Genomic DNA, 13,984 nt, shown 5'->3' on the forward strand with positions numbered 1-13,984 from the left:
CTCCTCTACCAAGAAACGTGCCAGAACTGCGAGCTCGCATCAACGATGCTTTCGAACTCATTCATGGGTACATGCTGCGCCGAGTGTGGGAGGAACTTGATTATCGGCTTGATGTCTGCCGAATCACTAAAGAGGCACATATCGAACATTTGTGAATGTCTAAAAAAACTTTTTGAGTTTTTGTATGTGTGTGCAAATCATTGTGAAAATATCTTAAATAATAAAGTTATTGTAGAGCTGTGAAATCGCTTCATTCATTTGTAATAACCCTGTATGTAGTGCTGGTATCACAGTGGAAGTTTCTACAAAGGGCCATTTTACCCAGTGATGTTAAGAAACATTTGTTTGCAACAATTTGTCATTTAACGCATTAGATAAACATAACATTGATAATTATGTGATAATAAAACTAACTGGTTAAACATGTTTACATTCATCTTCTTTGTCCTACCTGAACTTCCCAAATCAAAACATTTTTACCTAAACAACGGTAAAACTTTTAGTCCACTTGCTCGTTTCACTAAAACCATCAACATGAATTTTACTATTACGAGTGGATGATTAACTGTCACTTGCACTAGATCTACAATAAAGTAAAGTTTTAACGTTGAACGGCATTACCTTTTTAGTAACGGATTAACGATAAGCGAAGTTAACTTTGTGACTAACGTTGCGGTACACCGATATGTTACAGAACCACATCACCTCTAGCCTATGGGATAAATACCTGCTGGAATGTACGACGTTAATTCAGGATGGCAGCAGACCGTATTATTCGTTTCGGACCTCTTGATAAGCATGGAAGTGTGATTACGCATGTCAATCACATCGCGATTACGGGCAGCATGGGGTTCACGCCTGAGCTTCAGGACGTGCGCTAGCAGCGCATGTCGGGTGTTTCAAGCGTCAACTTCGCGTCTTAATATCTCGGGATGTAATGGGAATATTGCGATGCAATTAACGCCATTGTGTATGTGCTTTGTCATGCTATGGATTGCTGAAGAAAAAATATAGGAGGTCCATTTAAAAAAACATAAGTTTGTGTTAAAAAACACATATGCCTTCGTTTTAGAATGTTTCCAAATATGTACATTCATGGGACCTAGCCCTACATTGATACCGGTGAAAGTCGTTTTCCAATAGGTGTTATTGTTCCAGAGATATTTTGGGTGGACAAGATAGCTGGGACACCCTGTATACAGATATATCAATGAAGTGACTGTAACATCATGAAACTATTTCAATCATAAGTAAATATTAACATACAGCAGAAGCGGTCTTTTTCATCGTGTGCAATGCAAAATTTAAACATATACGTCTACCTCCTCACCCAAACTTTTGTCGTTCCCCCGAGAGTTATCTAGGACAGTATACGCGCGCTTAGAATTCGGCCAATATAATCGCACAAAGACTCCTATCAATACGATACGCAACAGCTAAATAGATACAATGTTTTTGAAGTTTTTCTTGGACCAGCGTTCCCGCATGTTAACAGTATTAGAAGACACTGGCGGCCTCTGTTATCGATACTAACACGTTTAGTCGCAGAAGCCTCAATGCTAAATGAATTAGCATTTCGTAGAGGAGTAATGGAGCGGCCGCGCTAACTACGTGCACACGCTTACGGCGCCGTCATTGGTACCTCGCCTTCTACACTGGGAACACCTACAACCCAGATGTGTATCGCCATCTACGGTACTTGTGTGTACACTTTAGCTCTTCGCAGATCAGAATGCGCAGAAATGGCGGTACAGTGATTCGTGCCACTTGCTGCGTCGTCATCGTGTGCATCACACTGGAGCTATACCTGCTGCTGCCCGCCTCTCTGGTCTGCCTTTCACCTAAATCGGAACACGTGAGTGCCATCCTAGGTCAATCATGAAATAATGTTCTAACGGCCCTTGCCATACCAGCACCAGACGACAGCAGTACACAGAAGGATAACATAAAAGAAAACGTAGCAAACCTATAGCGTATGATCACAACTCTGTTTATACAGTGAAGACTACGATCAAAAATTATCGTTATCGTGTGCGTCTTGACAATCACAGTGTACGTCTTTGACTTTAACATTTTAGATTTTCGCCATACCAGTTGGCGTCACCCTGAATGCTTTTCTATCTCCTATAGCACTAATATTTATTTTATTTAACCCATGGAAAGTTTTAGATTTAAATAATACTTTATTTTCGCTTGTTTCATTACGAATTGTGCATGAAGCAGTCTTCCTGTTGGCTGCATGAGACACAATGGGCAATACTTCGACTTACAACACTTCACTGAAACAACTACAGAAGATTTGTGACTAATACAAGACTTAATCTGATGAACGATTCATGAATGGCGCATGTTTACCGAATAGAAGCAACTACTTTGAGCGAAGTTAAATGCACAGTATTAAACCGACACGGTACTGATGATGGATGATTCAGCCCCGGCGTTATCATTAACTATAAAGGCAATAATGTATGACAGGATGCAAATTAAGTCGTAGTGTGTACGCATGTAATCAACAACGGTTTCGCATGTGGTACGCCTCATCGGCGCCTCCTAACAGGACCACATATTTCTCACAAAGACTGATAGGGGGCTGCATATCACCCACTTTGACAGCTTGAAAACACACACTTGTAAATAATGTTCATTTCTTAGGGCATTCCACTCATGTCTAATGTTGAGCTTGTCAACCTGTGTCGAAATCTGTGAACTTAGTATTCTGCCGAGGTGGAAATCTTGTAAGCGTGGCGCCTCCATTGTCCAAGGGCGCTACGTGCCCAGTGCTTAAGAAACATACTGAATTCGCATCCGGGAGGTCGACTGTTCAAATCCCAGTCTGGTCATCTAGCCGTGGGATTTCCATGATTTATCTAAATCACTTGTCGCAAATTCCGGGATGCTTCCTCTGAAAGAGTGTAGCTAATTTCTTTGCTCAGCCTATACTGATATTCGGCTTCATTTCAAATGACCATGTCGTCGACGGGACGTTTAAACCCAATCTTCCTTCTTCCATTGTGCGCTATTATCCTTACCAGCATGCGGAACAAGCGCATTTTGTTGATTAGGTGCCAGTGAGAAATCGTACCGAATACCTAACAGAAATGAAAGAAAACAGCACTACCTGGCTTCCGGTGTCTACCGCCTTCTGGATCTGGACAAACAGAACGACTTGAGTTTCTCACGATCCTTGTCTTCGGAACCCATTTTGATTCTTACAGAGGAGATTTTAATCTCCAGAAATGTCATAATATGCAAGCGTAAAACATGTTCTAAAATTGTACAAATGACTGATGTCAGAGATACAGACCTATAGCTCTGTGCGTCTGTTCGACGACCCTTCGTGCGTTTTTCTAATTACCAGGAACACTTCGCTCCTCCGGAGACCTACTGTACATCGCTGTCACAAGAGGGGCAAGTTCTTTTGCGTACTTTACATGGAATAGAACTGGTATCCCGCCAGGTCCAGTGGGATTCCCTCTGTTGAGAGATTTCAGTTGTTTTTCTACCACACCCATGGTTGCTTACACTGAGGTGACAAAAGTCATGACCTTCAACAGTACCTCATAAAGTTCTGTCTGACCTCCTTTTTTCTGGCGTAGTGCAGCACTCGATATGTCATGGACTCAGCAAGTCGTTGGAAGTCCCCTGCAGAAATATTGAGTCAAATGGTTCAAATGGCTCTGAGCACTGTGGGACTTAACATCTGAGGTCATCAGTCCCCTAGACTTAGAACTACTTAAACCTAACTAACCTAAGGACACCACACACATCCATGTCCGAGGCAGGATTCGAACCTGCGACTGTAGCAGCAGCGTGGTTCCGGACTGAAGCGTCTAGAACCGCTCGGCCACAGCGGCTGGCAAATAATGAGTCATTCTCGCTCTATAGCCATCCATAATTGTGAAAGTGTTGCCGGTTCAGGATTTTGTGCATGAACTGACGTCTCGATTATGTCCCATAAATGTTCGATGGGACTGATGTCGGGTGATCTGAATGGTCAAATCATTCGCTCGGACAGTCCAGAATGTTCTTCCAACTAATAGTGAACAGATGTGGCCCCGTGACATGGTGCACTGTCATCCATAAAAATTCCATCGTTGTTTTGGAATATGTAGTCATGAATGGCTGGAAATGGTCTGCTCCAGTCAATGTTCGGATCAGCTGGACCAGAGGACCGTGGCTCGAATCCTATCATCAGCTTTTACGAACTGAAATCGGGACTCATCTGACGAGGCCACAGTTTTCCAGTCTCTAGGGTCCAACCGATATGGTCCCGAGCCCAGACACTGGAGGCAATATCGTGCTCTTAGCAGAAACATTCGCGTCGGTCGTCTGCTGCCATAGCCCATTAACGCCAAATTTAGCCGCACTGTCCTGACGGATACGTTCGTCGTACGTCCCACATTGATTTCTGCGATTATTTCACGAAGTGTTACTTGTCTGTTATCACTGACAACTCTACGCAAACGCCGCTGCTCTCGGTCGTTAGGTGAAGGCCATCGGCCACTGCGTTGTCCGGGGTGAGAGGTAATGCCTGAAATTTGGTATTCTCAGCACACTCTTGACATTGTGCATCTCGAAATACTGAATTCCTTAACGATTTCCAACATGGAATGTCCCATGCCCCTAGCTGCAATTACCATCCCGCGTTCTCTTCAAAGTCTGTTTACTTGTGGTGCGGCCACAATCACGTTGGAAATCTTTTCACATGAATCAACGCACTGGCCTTTTATACCTTGCGTACGCAATACTACCGCCATCTGTGTACATTCATATCGCTATCTCATGACTTTTGTCACCTTGGTGTACTCGCCATTTTGTCACTTGTGCGACGATTTGACGTAGGCACTACAGTGCGATCTTCTTCTGCGTGAAACAGTTTTGGAAAAATACGTTTTACATTTCGAATCTTGTGTGTCCTTCTCCTCTTCAGTTTCGTTATGGTCACAGAGTGCCTGGACAGATGGCATCGATCTGTTTGTTGATCTAACACAAGACCAAATCGTCTAAGGACTCTCTGTCAAGTCGTCAGATAGAATTTTACTTTCTAATTCACTGAACGCTTCACATTTGACTTTCCTTACTGATCTATGGTTAAGACTGAAACGCTATCAATTTCTGTCCATAATGGCTGCGGTATCGACCGTGTCTTCGGCGATCGTTTTCGGTGCGTCGTGCGCCGCTCTCGTCTCCGCAGAAGAAACACTTAAATCGGCCGCCGCAAGCCATCGGTAAAGAGGGCTTGCCAAACGCCACCGTGTGTCGCTACAAATGAAACCAGAGGACGTAGAATTCGCAATTGTGATTTCTTCGCGCGTCCTTCTTGACCGCCTTCCTCAGAGCTCCACCTCAGATTTTCCTCAGGCTTCTCTCTGGTCTCATCGACCGTAAGGATGACAATGCATTGAGAACTTTACAATCCTAGCAAGACGCTAGTGCTACTACGACTGCTAGTGAATATTGATAATCAAGACTAGTGGAACAGAGAAAGAGAGACGGACTCCAAGACTGCAGAGAGACTCAAGGATACAAACTTAAATTTGCTTCATACAGAACATATTGAACATAAATACAGTTATATTTTAATACTTCTATAGTGTTTGATGTGTTCTAGAGTGTCCAACACCTCGTTAGACCGCTGGACAGAACAAACCCATCATTAGATTTCATTAAAATAGCGAAGCCTTGCAAATTCTAAGAAAAATAAATAAATAATCGACGGACACGTAAGAAATTATCCGACTTGGATGGAAAACGGTAGATGTAGCGTACATGTATAGACAAACAAGTGATTACAATTTCAGAACAATTGGATAACTTATTCAAGAGAACGAGCTCCACAAATTGAATAAGTCAACAATGCGTTGATCCAGCTGGTCCTTATGCAAACAGTTATTCGGCTTGGCGTTGACTGAGTGATATCGTGACAATTTCTATCCAATTGGCGCGTAAGATGGTCAATATCCTGAGCTTATTGGAAGGCGCTACCCTTAAAACTCCGAACGTCCTCAATTGGGTAGAGATCTGGGGACATTGCCGGTCAAGGTGGCGTTTGAAAAGCACGAAGACAAGCAGCAGAAAGCCTCACAATGTGTACCCGCCCATTATCTTGTTGAAATGTAAACCCAGGATGGCTTGCCATGAAGGGCAACAAACAGGGCGAAGAAAATCGTCGACGAACCAATATGACAATCAAAGTGGTCCTGCTGTGAAATGTAATGTTACCACAGACCATCACTCCCAGTTGTCGTCGGGCCGTATGGTGCGAGTCAGGTAGGTATCCTACCGCTTTCCAGGGAGTCTCCAGATACGTCTCCAGTGGTAATCGAGGCTCAGTTCGAAGTGGGACTAATCACTGAAGACAATTCTACTCCGGTCAATGAGATTTCAGGGTGAAGACATGTCTGGTGACGTCCTACACAGTGGTGGGAAGTAGTACGGAGCTGGTTACGTGAGGACACTTTTGATATAAAATTGATACGCAAATTAATTAAATTGATAAATTAATCACTCCCGCCCAGCCCACACCCGCTCCCACACCCCCTCCCACGACCACGCCCGCCCCCAACCCCGGATGATGTCACGTGTTTTTCTCAGGTGGACGTGTTTTCTCGCTTTGGTAGAAGGGGACCTGTCGTAGTGTACAAGACAGCTACATTCTCTTGAATTATAGCTTCTTGTTGTCGAATGGAAAATGACTGTGTTTTTCTTTTTTAATAGTTGCTTTATTATAGGAGTCGAATTGATATTAAATAGTCCCGCGCAAACGGCGGGCGATTACCCTACGAAGCTCTAGCTCTCCCTTGGTCGGGATAGCGGTCATTTATCACGGTTCTGAGTGATGCCGGCGACGCGCCTTGTACTGAAGGTACTGCAGTGTGAGGCTGTGCTCACTTTATGCGGGAGGGGCTTTCTGTTTCGCAAACAGCCGACTTTTGAAATAGCCATCTGGAGCATCCTCCGGATGGGTGGGTTTATGCTACTTCATTTCCTTTTTTGTGTTATCTAGGACCGTCGACTTAGAGAAACCTTTTGACAATGTTGACTGGAATACTCTCTTTCAAATTCTAAAGGTGGCAGGGGTAAAATAGAGGGAGCGAAAGGCTATTTACAATTTTTACAGGAACCAGATGGCAGTTATAAGTCGAGGGGCATGAAAGGGAAGCGGTGGTTGGGAAGGGAGTGAGACAGGGTTGTGGCCTCTCCCCAATGTTATTCAATCTGTATATTTTAGCAATCAGTAAAGGAAACAAAAGAAAAATTCGGAGTAGGTATTAAAATACATGGACACGAAATAAAAACTTTGAGGTTCGCCGATGGCATTGTAATTCTGTCAGAGACAGCAAAGGGCTTGGAAGAGCAGTTGAACGGAATGGACAGTGTCTTGAAAGGAGGATATAAGATGAACATCAACCAAAGCAAAACGAGGATCATGGAATGTAGTCGAATTAATTAGGTGATGCTGAGGGAATTAGGTTAGGAAATGAGACACTTAAATTAGTAAATGAGTTTTGCTATTTGGGGAGCAAAATAACTGATGATGGTCGAAGTAGAGAGGATATAAAATGTAGACTGGCAATGGCAAGGAAAGCGTTTCTGAAGACGAGGAATTTTTGAACATCGAGTATAGATTTAAGTGTCAGGAAGTCGTTTCTGAAAGTATTTGTATGGTGAGTAGCCATGTATGGAAGTGAAACATGGACTATAAATACTTTGGACAGGAAGAGAATAGAAGCTTTCGAAATGTGGTGCTACAGGAGAATGCTGAAGATTAGATGGGTAGATCACATAACTAATGAGGAGGTATTGAATAGAATAGGGGAGAAGAGGAGTTTGTGGCACAACTTGACAAGAAGAAGGGACCGGTTGGTAGGGCATGCTCTGAGGCATCAAGGGATCACAAATTTAGCATTGGAGGGTAGCGTGGAGGGTAAAAATCGTATATGCCGACCAAGAGATGAATACACTAAGAAGATTCAGAAGGATGTAGGCTGCAGTAAGTACTGAGAGATGAAGAAGCTTGCACAGGATAGAGTAGCATGGAGAGCTGCATCAAACCCGTCTCAGGACTGAAGGCCACAACAACAGCAACAACAACAGGACCGTCGCCTCAAAGGCACACCACATATCGTGAGTGCCGCAGAGGGCTGCAGTGGTACGCGGGTTGGCAGATAACAGTAAAGGGCGCACAGCGGTCGTCGAACACAGCCACTCTCTGTCTAGGGAGGTGGTGCATGGGGGGCTCTGTCGCTATTTTGACGAACAAGTTGCTCTTGAGGCGGCCGTCCTTTCATCTCCTATTGTTTGGTTGACTATACACGCTATTGGCGTAGGAGCGTCGCCTCACGTGGTGACTTCGCCACTGTAGCTTCCGCGCCGTCTCCAGCCCCCTCCCAGCAGGTAGCAGCTTTCCAGCCTGGTGACATTCACGATGGCCGCCTCGCGCGACATGAAAGGTTCTGCGCCGCGTGAGCTGATGCGAGTGTTCTTAGGCGGCCTAATGATGCAACCACGACACATGTGCTGCACGTCCACGTGCCTGGCGGTCTACTGGTGACCACGTGTCTGCCTCCGTCAGGGGGGCAGCTGACAGAAGCTGTAATCTGTATACAATTCTGCTCTCAAGCCACACTTTGTTGGTCATTACCGGTTTTAAAGGTTAGCTTCTTCCGCCACAGCTCTGTCCTAAGGATACCATCGACATATATTTCGAGGACTGCAGCTGGCACCGGGCATGCTAGATTTTCCATCTGTCTCAGATTGGACAAAGAATGTTTTTCTAAAGCTAGCAGCTGCATCCAGTTTTCGATCCACTTGCCAGCAAACATAGTATGGGTGTATCAGACTATCCATCTGTCTCAGAATGAACAATGTTTTTCTAAAGCTAACAGCTGCATCCAATATTCCATCCACTTGCAGTCAAACACAGGATGTTTGTTTCAGATCTTTCTTTCCTCCCCCCATGGATGTGATACTTTCCTCAAACAGCCGCACCAAGCCTGCTTGAAGAAAAAGGTAATGAGATGGGGAGCTATTAATATCAATAGGGGTTACTCTGGGAAGAAGGTAGAGCTGGCAGAGGCTGCAAGTAAGATGGGGCTGGACGTTTTAGCTGTTAGTGACATTCGGATAAGGGGTGAGAAAGAAGAGGAAGTGGGAGAATACAAGGTCTAGCAAGTCAAAGCAGGAATAGCACAATGGGGTGTAGGGCTTTACATCAGGAAAGAAATGGAACCCAGCGTAGTTGCAATAAGGTATGTAAACGAACGACTGATGTGGATAGATTTGACAGTCTCTAGCAAGAAAATTAGGATTGTGTCAGTATATTCGCATTGTGAAGGGACAGATCAAGATAAGATGGATAGTTTTTATGAGGCACTCAGTGATGTAGTTGTTAGAGTAAAGGACAAGGACAGTGTTCTGCTCATGGGTGATTTTAACGCCAGGATTGGAAATCGAACAGAAGGGTATGAAAAGGTTATGGATAAATTTGGAGAGGATATGGAGGCCAACAGGAACGGGAAACAACTCTTGGATTTCTGTGCCAGTATGGGCTTAGTAATCACAAACTCCTTTTTTAAACATAAGAACATTCACCGGTATACTTGGGAAGGCAGGGGAACCAGATCTGTCATTGACTATATAATAACAGATCAGGAATTCAGGAAGGCTGTGAGGGACACGCGTGTATTCAGGGGATTCTTTGATGACACTGATCATTATTTAATCTGCAGTGAAATTGTGATTGTGAGGCCGAAAGTGCAGGAGGTCAGGTCCAAATGTAGGAGGATAAGAGTGGAGAAACTTCAGGATAAGGAAATCAGGCACAAGTACATAACAGCGATCTCAGAAAGGTACCAGTTAGTTGAATGTAGTCAATTACAGTCATTGGAAAAGGAATGGACAAGGCACAGGGACACAGTACTAGAAGTGGCTAAAGAATGTCTTGGAACAGTAGTGTGTAAAAGTAGGATGAAGCAAACAGCTTGGTGGAATGATGCAGTCAAGGCAGCCTGTAAAAGGAAAAAGAAGGCGTATCAAAAATGGCTACATACCAGAACCCAGGTAGACAGAGAAAGTTATGTTGAAGAAAGAAACAAAGCCAAACAGATAATTGCAGCATCCAAGAAGAAATCGTGGGAAGACTTTGGAAACAGGTTGGAGACTATGGGTCAAGCTGCTGGAAAACCATTCTGGAGTGTAATTAGCAGTCTTCGAAAGGGAGGTAAGAAGGAAATGACAAGTATTTTGGACAGGTCAGGAAAACTGCTGGTGAATCCTGTGGATGCCTTGGACAGATGGAGGGAGTATTTTGAAGAGTTGCTCAATGTAGGTGAAAATGCGATCAGTAATGTGTCAGATTTCGAGGTAGAATGGGATAGGAATGATGATGGAAACAGGATCACATTTGAGGAAGTGGAAAAAATGGTCAATAAATTGCAGTGCAATAAAGCGGCTGGGGTGGATGAAATTAAGTCGGAACTCATCAAATACAGTGGAATGTCAGGTCTTAAATGGCTACACAGGATAATTGAAATGGCCTGGGAATCGGGACAGGTTCCATCAGACTGGACAAAAGCAGTAATCACACCAATCTTTAAACATGGAAACAGAAAATATTGTAACAACTACAGAGGTATCTCTTTAATCAGCGTTGTGGGTAAAATCTTCTCAGGTATTGTTGAAAGGAAAGTGCGAGTATTAGTTGAGGACCAATTGGATGAAAATCAGTGTGCGTTTAGGCCTCTTAGAGGTTGTCAGGACCAGATCTTTAGCTTACGGCAAATAATGGAGAAGTGTTATGAGTGGAACAGGGAATTGTATCTATGCTTTATAGATCTAGAAAAGGCATATGACCGGGTTCCTAGGAGGAAGTTATTGTCTGTTCTACGAGATTATGGAATAGGAGGCAAACTTTTGCAAGCAATTAAAGGTCTTTACATGGATAGTCAGGCAGCAATTAGAGTTGACGCTGAATTGAGTTCATGGTTTAGAGTAGTTTCAGGGGTAAGACAAGGCTGCAACCTGTCTCCACTGTTGTTCATATTATTTATGGATCATATGTTGAAAACAATAGACTGGCTGGGTGAGATTAAGATATGTGAACACAAAATAAGCAGTCTTGCATATGCGGATGATTTAGTTGTGATGGCAGATTCGATTGAATGTTTGCAAAGTAATATTTCAGAGCTAGATCAGAAATGTAAGGACTATGGTATGAAGATTAGCATCTCCAAAACGAAAGTAATGTCAGTGGGAAAGAAATATAAACGGATTGAGTGCCAAATAGGAGGAACAAAGTTAGAACAGGTGGACGGTTTCAGGTACTTAGGATGCATATTCTCACAGGATGGCAACATAGTGAAAGAACTGGAAGCGAGGTGTAGCAAAGCTAATGCAGTGAGCGCTCAGCTACGATCTACTCTCTTCTGCAAGAAGGAAGTCAGTACCAAGACTAAGTTATCTGTGCACCGTTCAATCTTTCGACCAACTTTGTTGTATGGGAGCGAAAGCTGGGTGGATTCAGGTTACCTTATCAACAAGGTTGAGGTTACGGATATGAAAGTAGCTAGGATGATTGCAGATACTAGTAGATGGGAACAATGGCAGGAGGGTGTCCACAATGAGGAAATCAAAGAAAAACTGGGAATGAACTCTATAGATGTAGCAGTCAGGGCGAACAGGCTTAGATGGTGGGGTCATGTTACACGCATGGGAGAAGCAAGGTTACCCAAGAGACTCATGGATTCAGCAGTAGAGGGTAGGAGGAGTCGGGGCAGACCGAGGAGAAGGTACCTGGATACGGTTAAGAATGATTTTGAAGTAATAGGTTTAACATCAGAAGAGGCACCAATGTTAGCACTGAATAGGGGATCATGGAGGAACTGTATAAGGGGGGCTATGCTCCAGACTGAACGCTGAAAGGCATAATCAGTCTTAAATGATGATGATGATGATGATGATGATATAAGTTATAATTTGCAGGTATGACACTCTGAGTTCCTATGCCAGTGGGAGTGGTGGTGTAGCACGGAAGCTACAATGGTGAAGTCACTACATGAGGCGATGCTCCTACGCCTATAGCATGTATAGTCAACTAAACAATAGCAGATAAAAGGACGGCCGCCTCAAGTGCAACTTGTTCGTCCAAAATATAGCGACAGAGCCCCCATGCACCACCTCCCTAGAGAGAGAGTGGCTGTGTTCGACGACCGCTGCGCGCCCTTTACTGTTTTACTGCCGACCCGCGTACGGCTGCAGGCCCCTCCGCGGCAATCGCGACATGCGGTATGTCTTTGAGGCGACGATCCTAGACAACACAAAAGGGAAATTAAGTAGCATACTCCACCCATCCGGAGGACCCTCCAGATGGCTATTTCAAAAGTCGGCTGTTTGAGAAAGAGAAAGCCCCTCCCGCATAAAGCGAGCACAGCCTCACGCCGTAGTGCTTTCAGAACAAAGCGCGACGCCGGCATCACTCAGAACCGTGGTAAATGACCGCTACCCCGACCAAGGGAGAGCTACAGCCTCGTAAGGAACTCGCCCGCCGTGCTGCGCTGGACTATTTAACATCAACTCGACTCCTATAGTAAAACAACTATTAAAAAAGAAAAACACAATAATTTTACATTCGACAACAACAAGCTGTAATTCAACAGAATGTAGCTGTCTTGTACACTATGACAGGTCTTCTTCTACCAATGCTATGCTATATCATACTAGAGTTTATGAAACAAATCGTGAGAGCCTGTCTCGCCCTGTGTAGGTGGAAGAGTGAAATTTCGTTAAAAGATATCGCCACAACGGAAAAAAAGAAACTCTTATCAAGAATCATTCTGTGGTGCCCTAGCCATCTCTTCCACCCGCCAGGCGGCACGTCATTGATATCAATTTGATAGGCTAATTAACTGAACTGATCGTGAGAATCACACTGCGAAATTTTTTCCCTGCATAACACCAGTTGGTATCGTCAGTTTTTGAGTTGTATTGCGATTTTATGCCATCCTTGTGCAGCACTATGCATATTGTTGTGTAATTAGGCCCAATCTTTTTGATTAATTACATAATAAGGGTCAATCTTTGCGTCAGTTTTCCGACCAGAAAAATAAAGTACACTAACCTAACCTTCCCCCCCCCCCCTCATGTGGACAGTTTCCTTGTGTTGGGGGAAGAGCACTTGGGCTTTCCATCCAGTAGAATCACGCTTCGAGTCCCAGAAACGGCACAGACATTTTTAATTTCCCGTCAATTCCAAGCACCTCTGGTGGTTTAATTGTGTTTGGGGGGTACACTTGGGCTTTCCGCTCAGAAGGAGCAGGGTTCGAGTCCCTGAAAGGGTACTGGCAATTTTAATTTACCTCCAATTCGCACGTGTGGGGAGGGGAGGGGTGGGATGTCAGCATAGCCCTGGTACAAAGAAATTCCCGCCGAAATTCGAAGTTCCTATCAAAATTCCAATTTCCCGCCAAAATTCAAAATTTCTTCCAATAGTGTAGGTTGGGGGAAGGGTAGGGGAGGGGTGTGGGAGTGGGAGGGGGAGAGAGGTTGATGCACACGTGCGACTGAGAAAAATACGTGACGTCATCCGGGGCGAGGGTGGGCGTGGTCGGGGCGTGGATGGGGGAGGTGACCAGGTGCGGGGGTGATTAATTGATCAATTTAATTAATTTGCAAATCAATTTGATATCAAAAGTGTCCTCGCGCCGCCAGTCCCCTACTATTGTGGGATGCCAAGCCTAGTGTTGCCCACCATACAGCCCGACAACAATGACTGATGGTCTAGGGTGGCATTTCATTTCGTAGCAGGACACCTTTGGTTGTCATCCGCAGCACCCTTACAGCACAGCGGTACGTCGACGACATTCATCGCCCCGTTTTGTTCCCCTGGATGTCAAACCATCCTGGGCTTGTATTTCAGCAAGACAAAGCACGATGAGAGTTTCTACTGCTTGACATCGTTCTTGTGAAACCCTACCACGGCTAGAAA

General features: G+C 44.5%; 1 protein-coding gene across 1 annotated transcript in view; it reads left to right on the forward strand.

The window, feature by feature from the left end:
* Nucleotides 1–1,732: 1,732 nt before the first annotated feature.
* The window catches only part of LOC126187411 (beta-1,4-glucuronyltransferase 1-like), a 76,909-nt gene continuing 64,657 nt past the window's right edge, over nt 1,733–13,984 (forward strand). Inside the window, exon 1 of the mRNA XM_049928517.1 lies at nt 1,733–1,855. Within this exon, the coding sequence (XP_049784474.1) occupies nt 1,733–1,855 (123 nt within the window). The remainder of the gene's footprint in view (nt 1,856–13,984) is intronic.

The sequence above is a fragment of the Schistocerca cancellata genome, chromosome 1 (genome assembly GCF_023864275.1).
Source record: "Schistocerca cancellata isolate TAMUIC-IGC-003103 chromosome 1, iqSchCanc2.1, whole genome shotgun sequence".
In the NCBI taxonomy this organism is placed as follows: Eukaryota; Metazoa; Arthropoda; class Insecta; order Orthoptera; family Acrididae; genus Schistocerca; species Schistocerca cancellata.